This window comes from Choristoneura fumiferana, chromosome 25, assembly GCF_025370935.1.
Source record: "Choristoneura fumiferana chromosome 25, NRCan_CFum_1, whole genome shotgun sequence".
Classification (NCBI taxonomy): Eukaryota; Metazoa; Arthropoda; class Insecta; order Lepidoptera; family Tortricidae; genus Choristoneura; species Choristoneura fumiferana.
Window position 1 is genome coordinate 8910906 of NC_133496.1, and position 16415 is coordinate 8927320.

The window sequence follows — 16415 nt, forward strand, 5'->3', positions numbered from 1 at the left end:
TGACTGAAATCCAGGATGCTGACGTGTTTGCCGATGGTTGGGGAGCACTTTTATCTAAAATAATGTTATTTTTAGCATAGTATTAAGTATTAACGAGCTAGGCGTTTTGGTGCACTGTAAGCCTGACTTCGTATTTCAATACAAATAAATAAATAAAATAAATAAATAAATAAAGTAAAAATATTGAAAACACGTATCTTGTCTCATATGTTTGTTTGTACGTTTGTACATTGTATGATTGTGTAATTTGGCTTAAAAGCTCATTTAACTAGGTACTTTCTGTAACTGCAACTAGAATACCTATCGATTTTAAGGTAAAAACACACTAGGGTATTACTAAAAAGCGACGCCACGCTACCCAACGCGTGTCAGTACTAACAATCCCATAATATATATAATTATTCACTCCAGCTTATGGCCAGAGGGCCTACTCCGAAGTTCGAAAATCGAGCAGGTGCGGCCACGAACGGCAGCACGGAAGACGGAACGGTTGCAGGGCACTACTAAAGTGCCAAATTCGAACTTCGTATGTTGCTGTCCCACTGCACTGACGCTAATATTATTTAGTATGAGTGTTAGGGAAGGTACGATACGAACTTCCATTGTCGAATTTCGTAGTAGCCCTCTTGATATAAAACACTACGTGATCGCATTGAGTGTCAACATGTCACGTGGCGTTGCGTGTTTGTAAGTGTGTTTCCACCTTAATATCATTTCCTTCAAGTCCACGTTTGACACATTTGTCAATTTAGTGCTATCATTTTGTCGCCAGAGGCGCTGGCGTGTACGTGAAAAGGTGACGTTTTATTTAAGTGTGCCCCCACTGCACAGCACACACAGCGTTTTGTTCACTCGTTCACTCCTAATGAGTTCGAAAATGAAAGAAACTTCCTAGACCGTTTCCCTAAAAACCAAAATAAGAAGTAAACAAAAATATCCTCCCACACAGGATGCTGAAATCATGGATATTTTTGTATTTTAGGGGGTGCCTATTTTAAAACACGGCCGGAACCCTTTCTTTTCTATCATCTATTTCAACTCGCGTAGGCGTACTGTGTAGGTGTACAATATTATTTCACCTAATTCGCTCAACCATTACATTAGTCAGTACTTTTATAGTTATTTGTTTGTCACTTTTGATCATATTTTGATTCAAATAATTTTTAAAACAGTTCAAAACAAATCATCTATAAGTTTTAAACGCAAATTTTAACATCGGGTATTATTCGTATTCGCTGGTATTCGCAAATGTCTGATTGACAAATTTGACAATCAAATCAAAATACCAATTTGGTATAATTGATAAATTTATGAGAGGACTTGCTTCAAATAGTGTTAAAAAATAATTATTTAGTTTTGATTTACATGAATGAATACCTATATAGAGTACGAGATTAGAATTTCTTTATTTTACGTTCAGTGATGCCACCGGGTGGTCGGAAACGCTGGCATATTCATGGTAAGTAAATAAACTATTACTTTGAACTTATACTTTATTCAAAACCCATTTTACTTTTAAGCTTCTCAGTGCATTAACTACCCAAAACGTAGTGGTTATATTCTCTTTGTAACTACCTACTTTTTGATGGTCTGATAAGAGGATTTTCTCATCTAATTGCTTTAAAGAAAATACTTTTTTAAATTATGACCTTGTATGGGTGCACTACAAAATTCTGCTCTGTTAAAAAGACCTTTCTTTATAGGTACAGTTGACACAGCTGTATAAGCAAAAAAGCTTTCTTGGAATACTTAAGTACCTAAAAGAAAATAGATATATATTTTTAAATTTAAGTGGTATAATAGTAAAATATTATTCTGCATGTATTTTATGTAGAATAAATTAAAATTTGAATAAGTTCCTATTTTTATAGAATAGAATATATTTCTTCGCAAAGAATATCAATCAATCAATCTAAAGAAAATCTAGGCTCAAGCATACTAAGTTTTATAGAATTAGCTCGCAGGAGTGAGTATAAGTATTCCATTTCTAGCAAATAAAACCTGTCATTTTGTCACTTGTCACATCTAAAAGGCACCCAAAGGCATGACTTGCTTGGGGCGCCTAGATGGCTAAGTCCGACCCTGATTGTCGTACATTCTAGGTCAAAAAATACTTGATTGTAAATTGTTCACATCCATATCCATAAACAATGCATGTTTAGTTCCATGATAGGTTAATACCTAATAAATAGGTGTGAATCCTTATTAAAGTTGAACTTTAAATTTGACTGACATGACTGACATTGTTTTATGAAATGCAAACAATAATCAACTGACCACATAGGTATTTGAATGGTAAAAATTGTAAATGAAAACTAAATGCAATAGTTTATCTTTGGATTAAGTTGTAATTCTGATGGTAATAATAGTAATAATCAAACATAGCACTAGAGGAGGCATTTTGCAGGCACGTCAGTTGGTAATGTTTACAAAAAAAAAACAATTAATTTTCGCGTTTTCGGAAGAAAGTACTTATACTTAGTATTTTTACTCCTTACTTATTAATAGGTGCTGTACGTTAGGTACCTAGGTAGCCGAATGTACAAAAGCCAATATGTAAAACAAGTAATAAAGAATATTATTTATACATTACCTCCACATAATTAATATTTGTTCAAAATTTTTGATAGTAAATTTTTTACGCATTATGTTGGCAAATTAAGATAGATTTAATTTTGATATTACATTACCTCAACAGAACGGGCTAAAATATTAGGTAATTTATAAATACTTAGTATGGATATTTAAAATGTATTTTTTGTAAACATTACCAACTGACGTGCCCGCAAAATGCCTCCTGTAGTGCTATGTTTGATAATAATATTTATCTAATATGGTGTTGGAAAGGTTAAATAGATCCACTGTACAACAAAAATGATGCTTTTACGAGGTCTCGGTTGGTTTCAGATGGGCCACAAGGGTCCCTCAGGAGGCTGCGCAATGTGCTCGCCGAGGATGGATGTGCAGAATCCCAATTTGTTCTCGCTAAACTACTGTTGGAAGAAAAGTGTGGTTGGTCTCTTTTTTATGCTAATTCTTTCACTAAATTTCTGTGTATTATATAATATCTTGATCACCAGCGAATCATACCTATACCTATGTATAATTTTAATTTAGACTTAATTGAACTTCTTTAACGTCTAAATTAAAATGTTTTGTTATTTTGAGTTGATTCACCATTGATGTTGGAGTGTGACATGTATTTTTTTAAAGTTAGTTATTTTTACACACACACAAACATCACGCCTCTATTCCCAAATGGGGTAGGCAGAGCACACGAAACGTTACTGCTTCGGAGCCATAGTATAGTTATAGTTGTAGTTAGTTAGTTAGTTATTTTTACTTAAACATATTACTGTTTAAAGTAAATGTGGTTTGGAATTTATTAATTTCAATGCAAGGTAAAAAACAATCATCAAACTACTGATTAGTGATTACTAGCTTATGCTTGCGACTCAGCTAAAAAATCATTATCGCTATCTGTCGGGAACTATCCTATTTCCTTTCCAGGGTCTCAAAATATTTTCATACCAAATTTCATTTAAATCGGTTCAGCCGTTTAAGTAATAAAAGGTAACAGACAGACATACTTCCGCGAGTATATAACATTAGTATAATATATTTAAATTAGTAACAATAATTATATAGTGAATAAAATTATTTAATGAATGAATTATAATTGTCTGAAATAAATGGTTTTTATTATTTATTTATTATTATAATATGTAATGTAAGGATTCAGTGGTTGCAATGCGATGGACGGATTACCTGGTTAAAGCCGTGGGTTCACGGTGGATGTAGGCTGTTTCCAACCAAAGCAACTGGAGATATATGGTGGAGGCCTATGTCCAACAGTGGATGTCAAAGACGGGCTGATATGATGATGGTGATAGTGATTGGAATATATAATGCAGATAGGAGTTTATTTTCAGTATGAAGAGTGAGAGCCATTGATAGTCTAGTTTGGTATTGAGTAGGGCAACAGTATAATAATATTTGCTTTCAATTGTAATTTAGTAGGTGGTAGGTACACCTATCTTTTTAAGTGACATTCGCGTCTCATTCATAATTAATCAAGTAGGTGACAGATACAGCAGTATTGATTGGTTTATTTTTACCACCATTTTATACAAGACATTAACTGTAGTAAGATAGTTGAAAAGAAGTGTCTCCCTTCATCAACTAGAACCAGCAATACCAATATTTTCAAGCAAAAACCAGCATTCCAACATCTGTCGATTTATGTAGAAGAGGAGGACGGTTTTTCGCATAAATACATGTGTGTCGCACAGACGTAGCTATCCTGTACGTGTGGTTGCGGATAAGCAAGGTAACATGTGGTTTAATCAAGTTTCTCCATCTTGCAGAATTAGAGGCAGACAAAGTATCAAACTTCAAGCAAGCCTTGGATTGGCTGATTTGTGCTACTGAACAAGCGCATCCTGAAGCCAGAAGGATGCTGCGCAGGTAATTGGGTAGTAGGGTGGAGCGTTTATCATCATCATCATCGTCCCAGCCTATATACGTCCCACTGCTGGGCACAGGCCTCCTCTCAGAACAAGAGGGCTTCGGCCATAGTTCCCACGCGGGGCCTGTGCGGATTGGGAACTTCGCACGCAACATTGAATCGCTTGGCAGGTTATGTATGGAGAAAAAAAAAAGTTGTTTAGTCAGTCTCGAATACCTCTAAAAACTTGCATATCATCGTGTGGCAAGCAAAAGTCACTAACTGCAAAAAAAAAAGTGGAATAACCTTATGGATGCAATGCATAAGTTTTGATTATCCCTCTTGACTTTAAGTGGTTATTAGTGACGTTTGCTTGTCACCTGACGATATGGACTAGCCATGTCGCGTAACCAGGTGGACTGATGATATCGTGAGAGTTACGAGAAACCGGTGGATGCAAGTGGCAACTAGTGGCAAGCGGTTCATTGTGGCGTTCTACGGGGGAGGCCTTTGTTCAGCAGTGGATGTCTTCCGGCTGATGATGATGAATCAAACAAAAATAACTATGATGAAGCGTGTTAAAGTTCGGGAGCGAGAAATCTTTTTAGGACACTAACGTTATCTTGCTTATGGTAACTGTATAGAATAGATCACTAACAATATAGAACATTTACTTCCCGACTTTTGTATTTTATTTTTAACAATGTTTTTTTTTATTTGACTGGATGGCAAACGAGCAAGTGGGTCTCCTGATGGTAAGAGATCACCACCGCCCATAAACATCTGTAACACCAGGGGTATTGCAGACGCGTTGCCAACCTCTCTAGGTTAAGCCTAAGATGGGATACCTCAAGTGCCAGTTCACCGGCTGTCTTACTTTTACGTATAATTTACTTTTGTAGTTATTGTTTGTTTCTTCTTTCTTTGTTGTGTATTATATTCTTTAAAGCGTTGTAATGTAGCTTCCACAATTTTCGACTCACGTCAAGTCTCACTTTTTGTCGGTCCCCAACTGATTGCTCCTTTCATCCACTCAAAGTTTGACTGGTAGGGATCCCTTAAAGGGATAAGTCCGCCTTTGTACAATTATCTCAAAGTTTGACAATTGTATTTTGTTCTTTTCTTTTGTGCAATAAATAGTTTACATACATACATACATACATAGGTGTACAGTGAACAGCACCAATATCTGACACAAAGCGTGCATAAATATTTGATACGTGCGAATCTATTTCTAGGGTCGGTAGGCCGTGTCATGTTTTTGCACACTTTGCTGTGGCAGATATTAATGCAGGTGACTGTATTCGTAATTAATAATGAAACCTCTTTCCAATTTCTAAAAAGACTGGCCACCGATAGTCAATAAAATAAATTAACTGTCAATCAAAACTTATTTCAAAAGTGACAGCACAGTGTATTCACAGCATATTTTAAATTTCCACCATAAGCAAACCGTATTCGTATTATACAACAGGGCGGCGATGCTATGAATTTTCAACGATATTGTCATAACAGGAACAATAAGCATAAACATGACTCGCATACCTCGGTCAGTCGGTTAGAAAAATATTTGTTTGTTTGTTGAAAAGGTGGGTTAAGACGCACAAGCTAAGTGAACCCCGTACGGAGTGTACTTAAGTTGACCTACCTATTATTATATTATTATTCCTAAATTATCAGAATGAAGATTAGTTATTAGAGATTTTCGGAAGGCAATTCAAGAGTTGTCTTCATGATTAAGTGAATTGAAATTTCGCATCTGTGTTTTTTTAGTGTTATGTAAAATGAACGTTTATACATAAGAATATAAAATGAGTTCGGAATTAACCAATTTTGCAATTTGGAAGGTCAAATGGGGTCATGTTCGAGATGAACTTATGTATAGAATGTAATTAATCTTGAAAAAATGTTCTTATGTGATATAGCTAAATTAAGTGATTGAGTGCAATAGACAGGCTTTTCAAAGAATGGCCTTTCGCGTATCGGAATCGCGATCCCCATCGTGAGAGGCCTGGGGGGCTACTACGAAATTCGACAAGTTATTCGTTTCACATTCGTTTTGTTTGGCCAAATGCATATTTATTCAGCAGCGGGAAAAGACACGAAGTTCGAAATAGTTTTTAGAGGCTGGTTCACTGATGTCTAACGAAACAATTTTTTACAAGTTATTCGTTTCACAGTCGTTGTGTTTGGCCAAATGCATCTATATTTAGTTAATTTTCAATTTATAATACTACCCACCAACACTAATGGTCTTGAAATAAATCTCGAATAGTTCAGTTTCAGAATAAAATGCATTTGGCCAAAGGAAACATTTATGAAACGAGTCATTTAATTTTTTTTGGCGATTTGGAAGGATACCGAAAGCCCTACCTATGCTGCGTCTTCCGTTCCGCAGTTTTCACTTTATAATTCAGAAGACTTCAGTAAGCTAGTTGAGAAAACAAGATAAATACGAACTTTCCCGACGTAATACGATGGCAAATCGCCTGAAGGACAGATAACCGTTGGGAGAGAAAAAAACGAACCGGAAGACGGAGTGTTGGCGGGCCTCCCACTATACTCCGTTTAATTTAAGGTTTGAATTAACGGTCAAACTGTAGGTAACACACGTTTCTCGATATTTCAAACGCAAATGGACTAAAAATACCTACATGTACATTTGTTAGCGTTATTTATTATGTTTTTATTATAGAAGTTCACACAACTTTAAATAGTTCCGTTGTTTCATTTACAAAAGTGTGCAAATTTTACCGTTAAGTTTCAAATGTTAAAATAAATGGAGGATAGATGGAGTGACGACATCGTAAGAGTTACAAGCAACTGGTGGTGGATGCAAGTGGCGAGGAGGGGCGGCCTTTGTTCCGCAGTGGACGTTTTCTCTGTACAGTCACCAGCACCAATATCTGACACAACAAGCGTGCATAAATATCTGATACGACTCTATTTCTATTGCACGCTCCGCTGTGGCAGATATTAATGCTGGTGACTGTACTAAAAGTAGTAATTGTTCCCTACAGGTGTATCCGCAGTGGTGTGATTGAGGAGGACAGTGCGGCCATAGTCCGTGCCAAGTCCTGCCTCGCTGCTAGCCGCCAGGAGACCGTCGCGCGCAAGGCAGCCCGCGATCTGTTTGCAAGGTGAGTGAATGCTTTAGGAAACAATAAGTTTTGCAAAAAAAAAAGTTTAATACGATCTATTCTCGCTGACTAAATTTTTATTGGCTATCCAAGCGAGTACGAATGCTGAGACGATCCTGCCCTAAACACCAGTAAACACCACGTAGAGCGTGATTGTCTACACCGGTATACCTTTAGGTACTTGCCCGAATTTCATGTGCTATAATATTCAACCGCCATAATATTGTTTCTTATAAATTCATTTGCACTACTCATTGTTTACCATATTAATCAAATGACAGAATATTTGTTTCCCATAATATTAATTGAATAATTTCATTTTTCATAATCATTGTAAGCCATAAGTACCTATCACATGCCATAATGTAATTTGCCATCCATGCTGTAAATGGTGAGTATCGACATTATATACTGATAAATCCCATACGTCAAACAAGCCTTTGAATTAGGTAAATTTTACCCACATAGGTGGTTAGGTTAGGATAGAATTGCGACATTTGATTTGTGCGAGCGAGCGAAGCGAGCGAGCAAGACGGTTCGGAGCAGAAGCGACTCGGAGAGTTAGGTTCAGAATGTTAGGTATTTTTTTATAGCAGCCCGGATAATAAAGATAATAGATAGATTAGTAATAGAAAAAAGGCGTTATAGGGATATCGACCGCTCACTTTCTCAACCTCGTATCTGGCCACAAATAGCTTTAGAATCACCTTTATGCTAAGTATGATAGAGTGTGTTTTGTTGTGTACAATAAGGGTAGATACGAGGTTGAGAAAGTACATGGACGATATATTATAGCCAAGGGCGGATCCACCGTTTTGGGCACGATGGGCATGCCCACAACCCAAATAGACTTGTGACGACACACTTTCACGGTCTATCGAGGTGCTTGGATGGCAAAAGTCGTTCATACATGAGTCATGATTGTTCATGGGCGAGTTCACGCTCCGACTCGCACTTGACCGATTTTCGGGTGGCTGTGACCACAACCTTTTTTTGAGGCCTGCATCCGCGCCTGATCATATCACTGATGTTATATATCGTTTAAAGCTTATCCAACGGCGAAGAGTTCATAACGACGGCGCAGCTGGAGCGACGCATCCGAGAAATCTGTAACACGACGCTCCAGAAACAAGACGACAGCACCGATGAAGACTCGCCAGGTAAACCTCTTGACCCATTCCCGACTCGAGTTGTTCATTGGTGGACAAATAAACAGGTATATACCACACGCTTTGACTGCGAACAATAATATAAGTACACCTTCTACTTCAACAACTATCCTGGTCACTACCAGACTCACTTACGCTCCATCAAAGAAGTTCTACGAGTCTTTGCCAAGCTCGTTCCCACTAAATATTATTGGAGCGTTCTATCGATGACCAGGGCTTACAAATTTCTTAACAAAATGGTTTACTACTAAAATCTTAGCGCATACCTTTCTCCACGTTACAATGAACTACTCTCAATTGTTCCATGTACTGATTTTGAGAAATCTTTTTTCTGTATTATAAATAAAAGGAGGCAGAAATATACTGCAACTTTCCGAAAAAAAAAACTCCACTGGTAGTGCGTCGACCTGAGTTGCTCTCATTTTTTTGGATTCCTTTCGCAAGTCTTCACGTCCTGACCAATAGAATAGGCATCCTTTCAGACTCATTAGACCGAATGGAACCTTTTAAAGAAAGAAAGAAAGAAATTAATTTATTCACAACACAGCAATAGAAACCACTACACAAGACAACAATATTATTAAGCAGGATAGTATAGATAGGCAGTAAGATAGTATGTGTCATTGCGGTTGTGAATCGGCCACTGGCTCAACATAATGCCGAGACGTTAAGAACGCCCCAGCGCTGATTTTCAGCCAGCACCGTCGGTGACCCTCTGACCGCTATAAAAATATACTACACACTATTAATTATACATATAAAACTACATGAATTTATAAACTACGAAGCCTATAACTACTATAACATACGACCAAAGTGTTTATGTTGTGTGCCCCCAGAGGAGGCCCGCGCGTTGGACGACGGGCAAGCCCTGGAGGCTCCGCAGGCCGAGGCGGGCGACAGCCACGGCAACGGCGCGCTGAGGACACACCAACCCTCGGAGGAAGGTACTGTGACACGGCATCATAGCCCATTTGCTCCAAAACACCAGGGAAAACTCAAACACAACATTTATTGATATAAAAAAACACACTACACTTTGATTAATTAATTATACAGTTATAATTCATCAAAGACACTACATCGCAAAAAAAACAGTAAAAGCATAAGTAGGAGAAGAGAGAAACATTTGAGACGAAAACTAAACCTGCTATTCGGTGAAGCGTTGTAACCCGCGCGGACTTGATTGAGCAAAGGTACAAAAACAAAAAATTGTTCCATATTTGCCAAACCAAGTTATTTTATTTTAATTTTGGATCAAATGATTAGTCAGGGGTATTTAATGCTCAATATAATGAAGGCAATTTTAATGTTAAAATTCTAATTTAAAACTTCTCGCTGCGACAGTTTACGTTCATGCGTGCATTTACGACTGTCATGCCGTAACTGACCTAAATTTTCTTTTCCAGACTACGAAGACACGGGCGGTCCCAGCGAGGAAATACGCAACCTGACAGTTGACAATCTTGTGACAGCCGCCGTTGACTATTGTCAAGGCGAAATGCCCCTCGTAGGATACGAGCTCAGCCTGACAGACCCCAGCGTCAAATCCTTAGATCATGTCCCATTGCTACAGCAAGCATTCCTACACCCCTTAGTTTTTATACAAGTCCTATACTTGAAGCTACTCGATTACTTCGGCTCGTTCCAATTTAGATTATCCAATATTGAATTATCACTAGTTTTAATAGCATATTTATCCGTCAGTATGGATAGCCTATACCACTTGGTGCCATTAGTTTTGTACTACGTTAGTTTCATCGCCATGGTTATATGTACCTTCAAAATGTTCCACGCGAAAAGACAGTTCATAGACTTTAGGAAATGGTCGGGTCTGTTTCTGAGATATAGCGACGGAAATCTACAACCAGACGAATCCGAGAATTTGTTTGTCATGAACAATATAGGGCCGTTTTTGAAGTTTTTCTTAGCATTGTTTATTAATTTGTTTCTATATCCTTTTATAGCTACGCAATGGGTGCCTTTCTCTGAATTCTGCGTGCTCTCGTTTTCCATAATGTTTCTCTCTCTGTTATCGTTCGGTACGAACGGAAAGCCATATCCGGATATGCTGGCTTTACTATCCTTTGGCATAAACGTGTTAGCCAAATACCCTTACGAAAAGGATACAGTCGTGCACCAAGGGTGGCGGTTTTTGGATCTTCATATATCCAACTATCCGTCTTACATACTGGGGAATAGCATAGAGTTTTGTTTGAACGCTCGCATGTTCTTCTCTTTACTTGTGCCTATTATAGTATTCTTCATGGCTAGGAGGAGTAATTGGCAAGGTTTTTTCAAATATGCATTGCCTCATTGCGTGACTTTAAGTTGGTTGCAGATGTTTATAATGTGCTCGCACGGTTGCACCACATATGGCTTGATACGTGGTACATTAGGTTTGGTTTGTTCTTTCCTTTTTATTCCTCTGATTGGGGTGGTGACGTTGACTTTGCCGATATTTGCGTTTCTCCAGTACATTACGATATCGCGCTTGTTTTATACGACGACGCTGGTGGTTGGGTTTGGTTTTACGCTGGGGGTTACTTGTATACTCGCCAAGACGGAATCAACTAAGAAATTTGTCACACCTTTCCAGGTAAGGTTCACTTTTTTTTTTAATTAATCGATCTTATTAATTGTAACAAGTTTTGTTTTGTAAAAAAAAATAACTGAACCAGTAAGAAACCAGTAATTATATAAAATAACTGAATTCCCGATTCTTAGCATGGCAACAATAATTTAGAATTAAATAAGGAAATTTAATTTAGAAGGTAGTTAAGTAAAAAATGTAAAAATGAGTGGTGGGATAAAATTCTGACCGATCGTTGTGGAACTCTAGGGGAGACCTTTGTTAGCAGTACGTCTTTCGTCTGACACGACGATGATGATAAAGTTAGTTTATTTATTATCTCTGCTCGCCCATTGGAAACAGTTAACCCTAAAATCGCACTATAATTAAATTTGTTTTATTTTACTTCCAGTTAGCATCCGGCCTCATAACGCTGCTGTATTTCGGCAACCAGTTCGTTATGAACGTCCAAGACGGGGGCCTGCCTTCCGGCCTAATCGAACTCATAGGCCCCGATAAACCCAGCATCAAAAACCTGCTAAAGAACGAATTTGTAGCAGACTACGAAGACAACTCCTACCAAATCAGCTGGGAAGACTATTACAACAACTGCAATTCGCCATCTTGGATAGAATCCAACATGGCGGCGACGCAAATGAAGTGTTCTGTACTAGACGGCGCGCATGTTAATTGGGAGGGTTACATAAAGGAGATTGAATTAAAATCGATAAATAACAGGTGGGATGACTTTGCTGCGTGGTTGCCTGGGTTTCTACAGGAATATTTCAAGTGTTATTACGGGGACGAGTATATGACGCTTTGTCAGAGCGACAGTTCAATCAAGGAGTGCCAGTTTGTGAGGAACGTCGCGAGGCATAGCGGCAAGATTTGTCATTTGAACCGGTATAATGAGTAAGTATGGTTTATTTAATTATTACGAACTTTCTTCTTAAGAATGTGAATGTGTTTTTTTTTTAATTAGAATCATATTTCGAGTAACATTGCATTGAAGTAGAAATATACCTACACCTTATGTAACTAAACAAAAAAAATGCTTTATTTTTTATTTGCTTTTCTTATGCTTTTGTATGACACATAAAATTAAAAGGAAGAATAAATGATAATTTTTTCTACCTTTTGAGTAGTAGTTTTTCTTTCAATTTAAATGAGGGCCAACGGAAATTATGACTATTTTTTAAATAATTTAAATGAGAACCTCCTTTATTAAATTTGGTTTAAAAGTAACCTACTCCAAAAGTCTTTCTTTTTGACAACTGATTTGTCAAAATTAAACTAAGTTCCTGTCTGAAATACTAGGTTTAGTTATAATTTTGGTCAAGTGAAGTGTAGATTTGGTAGTTTCTACTACTCAGCTAATCTAGCTTTTCTTCTATTACAGATACACGTACGAAATAAAAGTCATCATGGAAGCAAGCGGTGGCCTCCTAAAGCGCCACGCCGAAATAGCCATCACATACAACCATTACTTCACCAATTACACCCGCTTACTCCACTCAGACGAACGCATCCGTTTCCGAGGAATAATCACCAACGAACCAAACAAATACAACATCGGAACTAAGAACCTTAACGTTCAAGGATACGAAATAAATTGCTTAGAATGCAGAGATGCCAGAGGCACGATTAGTTCGAAAGCACCATCCGTATCGAAATTCTCTGAATTGTTTAAAACCGTTGTCAACGATTGTGTTGTTTCCACAAAGAATGTTTTGAATTTCTTGTTCAATCCCGTTGTTGTTTTTAAATAAATTTGTGAAAGCTATTGTGTGGATCATGCTATAGATTTTCTAGGAACATAAGCCCTTTGTTGTATTTACCTTGTGTGACATAAGGTAAATTATGTCACACATTGCAGATAGAGTTAAAAAGGTAAATACATATAATATGGTCTAACTAAAATTTCATTCATAAATTACCTTGAACGTTTACAACATTCTATTTCGAGATTTCCTTCAGAGGTCTTCTTGTTTGGGTTGGATTGAAGTTAACGTCACTTATAGACAGTATCTGGAAAAGACTTAGAAGTAAGCTCTTATTCACAATCGCTCGCAAAACTATTGTTTGTTTTCTCTTTTTCAAATGTGACTTCTAGCTAATTAAATTTTATTACGGGGAGGAGGTACGTGCTACTTTTAAAGACGCTTTTTCTTAAACAGGAATGCTTCTAACCTCGAGGACCATATTGCCAAATTGGTAAAGACACATTTTGGTTGGTCTAAATGTTTCAGATCAAAGACAGGCATGGGCACCATGATTAAGGGGCAGATAAAAGAGCGCGTAAATTCGAGACTTTGTAGAGGGATCGATGACAAACTATTACGGGGGAAAAGTTGCAAAAGTTCCTTTAAGCTGTAAAAACTAGTTCGAAATCCCTCCAAAGTTGCGCTTGAGTAGCAAGTTTCTGAAATGATTAAGTAATAATTGTCTTAAAATAACTGATGTGAGAAAACGTGGACAGTGTGTTTATCAAACGAGTCCAACCACCTGTTGAAATGTGGCGAAAAAAATTTAAGACACCTTGCATATCGAAGCTTTTAACTAATTGTAACTGGCCTAACGTTTCTGACGCTCGCGATCGCAATCAAATGACAGATTTCGCATACAAAAAGGGACGAGGGAAACAGGGAAACTGCCATTTGATTGCGATCGCGAGCGTGAGAAGCGTTAGGCAATGCGGCCTCTGGTATCCATGCTTGTCTTGAATCTGCGTCTGGTTTGCGTACAGGTTAAGAGATTATGTTATCACTGATTCTCTATGTTTGACCTCACTTTAGCCTTCACATTGTGGAGTTCAGAGCGCCTAGAGGCGGCTCAAACAGTATTGACTACGTTTTAGCAATTTGCGTGTTTTTGTTGATTTTATTTAGATTTTGATGCGTTAAGATTTAAGGCCTTATTGCCCATTCAAATTTTATGTGATAGATATATGTGATGCCGTATTTGTTTATTGTTTATATGGACAAAATAAACAGAGACGTCATCACAGATATCTGTCACATAAAAATTATCAATGATTGGTGAAACAGGCCCTTAGAGAGATATATTTTTTGACTGAATGTATGAATGATTCGGCTCTAGATACGGCAACTTTTGCTTCGATTCAATTCAATATAATGATGATAGGTACCTACTTATTGTAAGTTACTTAAAATGCTATCTGCTACGGTCTTTCGAAACTTGTATGTGACTGAGATAAAACAGCCATTGAAACTATAAGGTGTTGATTAATATACTGAAAACCTCAGTCACCCCAACAGTCTTATTATTTTATTTTAATTCTCTTTTTAATAGTTTAATAATTAAAAATATATATTCGTATTTTGCTAAGTCATTAATTCTATTTAATTTTTAACTCTACACTCGTAATTTGGACTTTGTTAGTACTCAGTTGCGCTTCGCAGTTAGAAAAAAATCAGACGTCAGAAAAACGGCCAGTATTAAATTATCTAAACACTTACAGTCGAGTTCGTAAACTTGTGAGCAAAAGTTTGACCAAACTATCAGAACACGACTATATTGTTAACGGCTTTATTGTTATTGTTCAGATATTTTTGATCAAATTTTTGCTCACAAGTTTATGAACTCGACTGTAGTATTCAACCTCGCTAAACCAGTTAGTTGGCGTGTGCTGCTTTTGTAACTTACCGACTGGGCGCAGCAAAAAAGGGATTAATAAAAACACAACCCTTTTTAATGAACTAAATGAATTTACTTACTCACCCGCGACCTTATGATAGTTAAGCTTATGCAAAATATGCGTGTTCATGCAGTTCCTCCACCTCCACACTGTAAGAACACACACAAATCACACAAACCCATCTATCACCACCACCATACCACACTGACGCGTTTCGAACTCAACCAGAGCTCATCTTCAGAGTAAACAACCGTACACCATGCTACCAGTTGTTAGACTAGCAAACCTTAACAACCGTTCCAATTTGTCACTAACTCCCCAAGTACGCAAGTATATTTTTTCTCAAGCAAAACAAAACTACCCACAAAATATTAACAAATTTTAATCGTCCTATAAAACTACCTTGAATTTTTATTTATTTACTGTCAAGGCGTGTTTTCTTCTAATTTTTTTAGTTCATTGATATCGACCTCCGCAAAGTACCGCCTGATTCAATAAATTATTTACAACCCTTTTTAGTATTAGTGTATTTTCGATTATGAGCCTACTTTCAGATTTTCAGTATTTAATTAACACCTTGTGTAAGCAATAGACTGCAGTAGCGATCAGTTATATTCTTTAGGTCTAATACAAAGCCCGAGGTTATCTCTGTTTGTTTTTTTTTTAGGCTCGCTTTCTCATTTTCTCGGTAAACAAATAAGTTAGGTTAAGATGTATGGCTTATAAAATAAATGAGATTAAAAAAAAAAGTTAGGTAGGGACAGGCGTTTGCAAATATAGGGCAATTCGGGATATCCTTCAATATTATTTACTACTAGGTACAATCGCCATCAGATATTTCGGAGCGGCCTAGGTGGTCAAAAATTTCGGCATATACCACAGATATAGATTACACTAGATAACGCAAACACCTCAATCTGTATGAAAATCAACCGTGTCACTTTTTTATATCTACTGTGACGTCTCCAGACCGAATTAGCGATATGAATTCCCCGATGTCTGATATCTGTGGCACACACACTATTATTAAGGTATTAGGGTTCATGTATCGATATTTTTGGTCACCTTGGACGCTCCGAAATATCTGATGGCGACTGTACCCTATTTTATGATATGACATTGTTCGCTACAAAAGTTACCGTAAGCAGGAGCTCGGAAATTTATAAATTGTTGAGAAAATGTTTGATGTATTTTAATGAAATGTAAAGATAATTGAATTTATCGGATATATAATGAAATTGTGTGATGCTCTCAATAGTTAAGAATGAAATGTCAGTGTTATTGATAAATAAATATTTTAATTTACTGTCCTTTCCTTTTCACTCTGGTTGAATGACATTATTTTCATCTCTTTCTAATTACTATCGTGTATTGCGATGTACCAATTATACATTTTAAACAAATAACGAAACAAAATATTTAGTAAAAA

General features: G+C 37.0%; 1 protein-coding gene across 3 annotated transcripts; it reads left to right on the top strand.

Annotated features, from left to right (window-relative positions):
- The first annotated feature begins 931 nt into the window (after nucleotides 1-931).
- wfs1 (wolframin ER transmembrane glycoprotein wfs1) lies at nucleotides 932-16296 on the top strand. Of its 3 annotated transcripts, XM_074107442.1 has the most exons (9): nucleotides 932-1459; nucleotides 2908-3012; nucleotides 4368-4467; nucleotides 7468-7587; nucleotides 8635-8747; nucleotides 9596-9703; nucleotides 10166-11355; nucleotides 11741-12240; nucleotides 12728-16296. In XM_074107442.1, exons 1-9 carry the CDS (start codon nucleotides 1423-1425, stop codon nucleotides 13095-13097), a joined length of 2643 nt encoding a protein of 880 aa, XP_073963543.1. In that variant the 5' UTR covers nucleotides 932-1422; the 3' UTR covers nucleotides 13098-16296. The 3 variants fall into 3 exon arrangements, with proteins under 3 accessions (XP_073963543.1, XP_073963544.1, XP_073963545.1); XM_074107443.1 differs by lacking the exons at nucleotides 932-1459; nucleotides 2908-3012; nucleotides 4368-4467 and adding an exon at nucleotides 5862-6004; XM_074107444.1 differs by lacking the exons at nucleotides 932-1459; nucleotides 2908-3012; nucleotides 4368-4467 and adding an exon at nucleotides 5897-5996.
- Nucleotides 16297-16415: the final 119 nt, after the last annotated feature.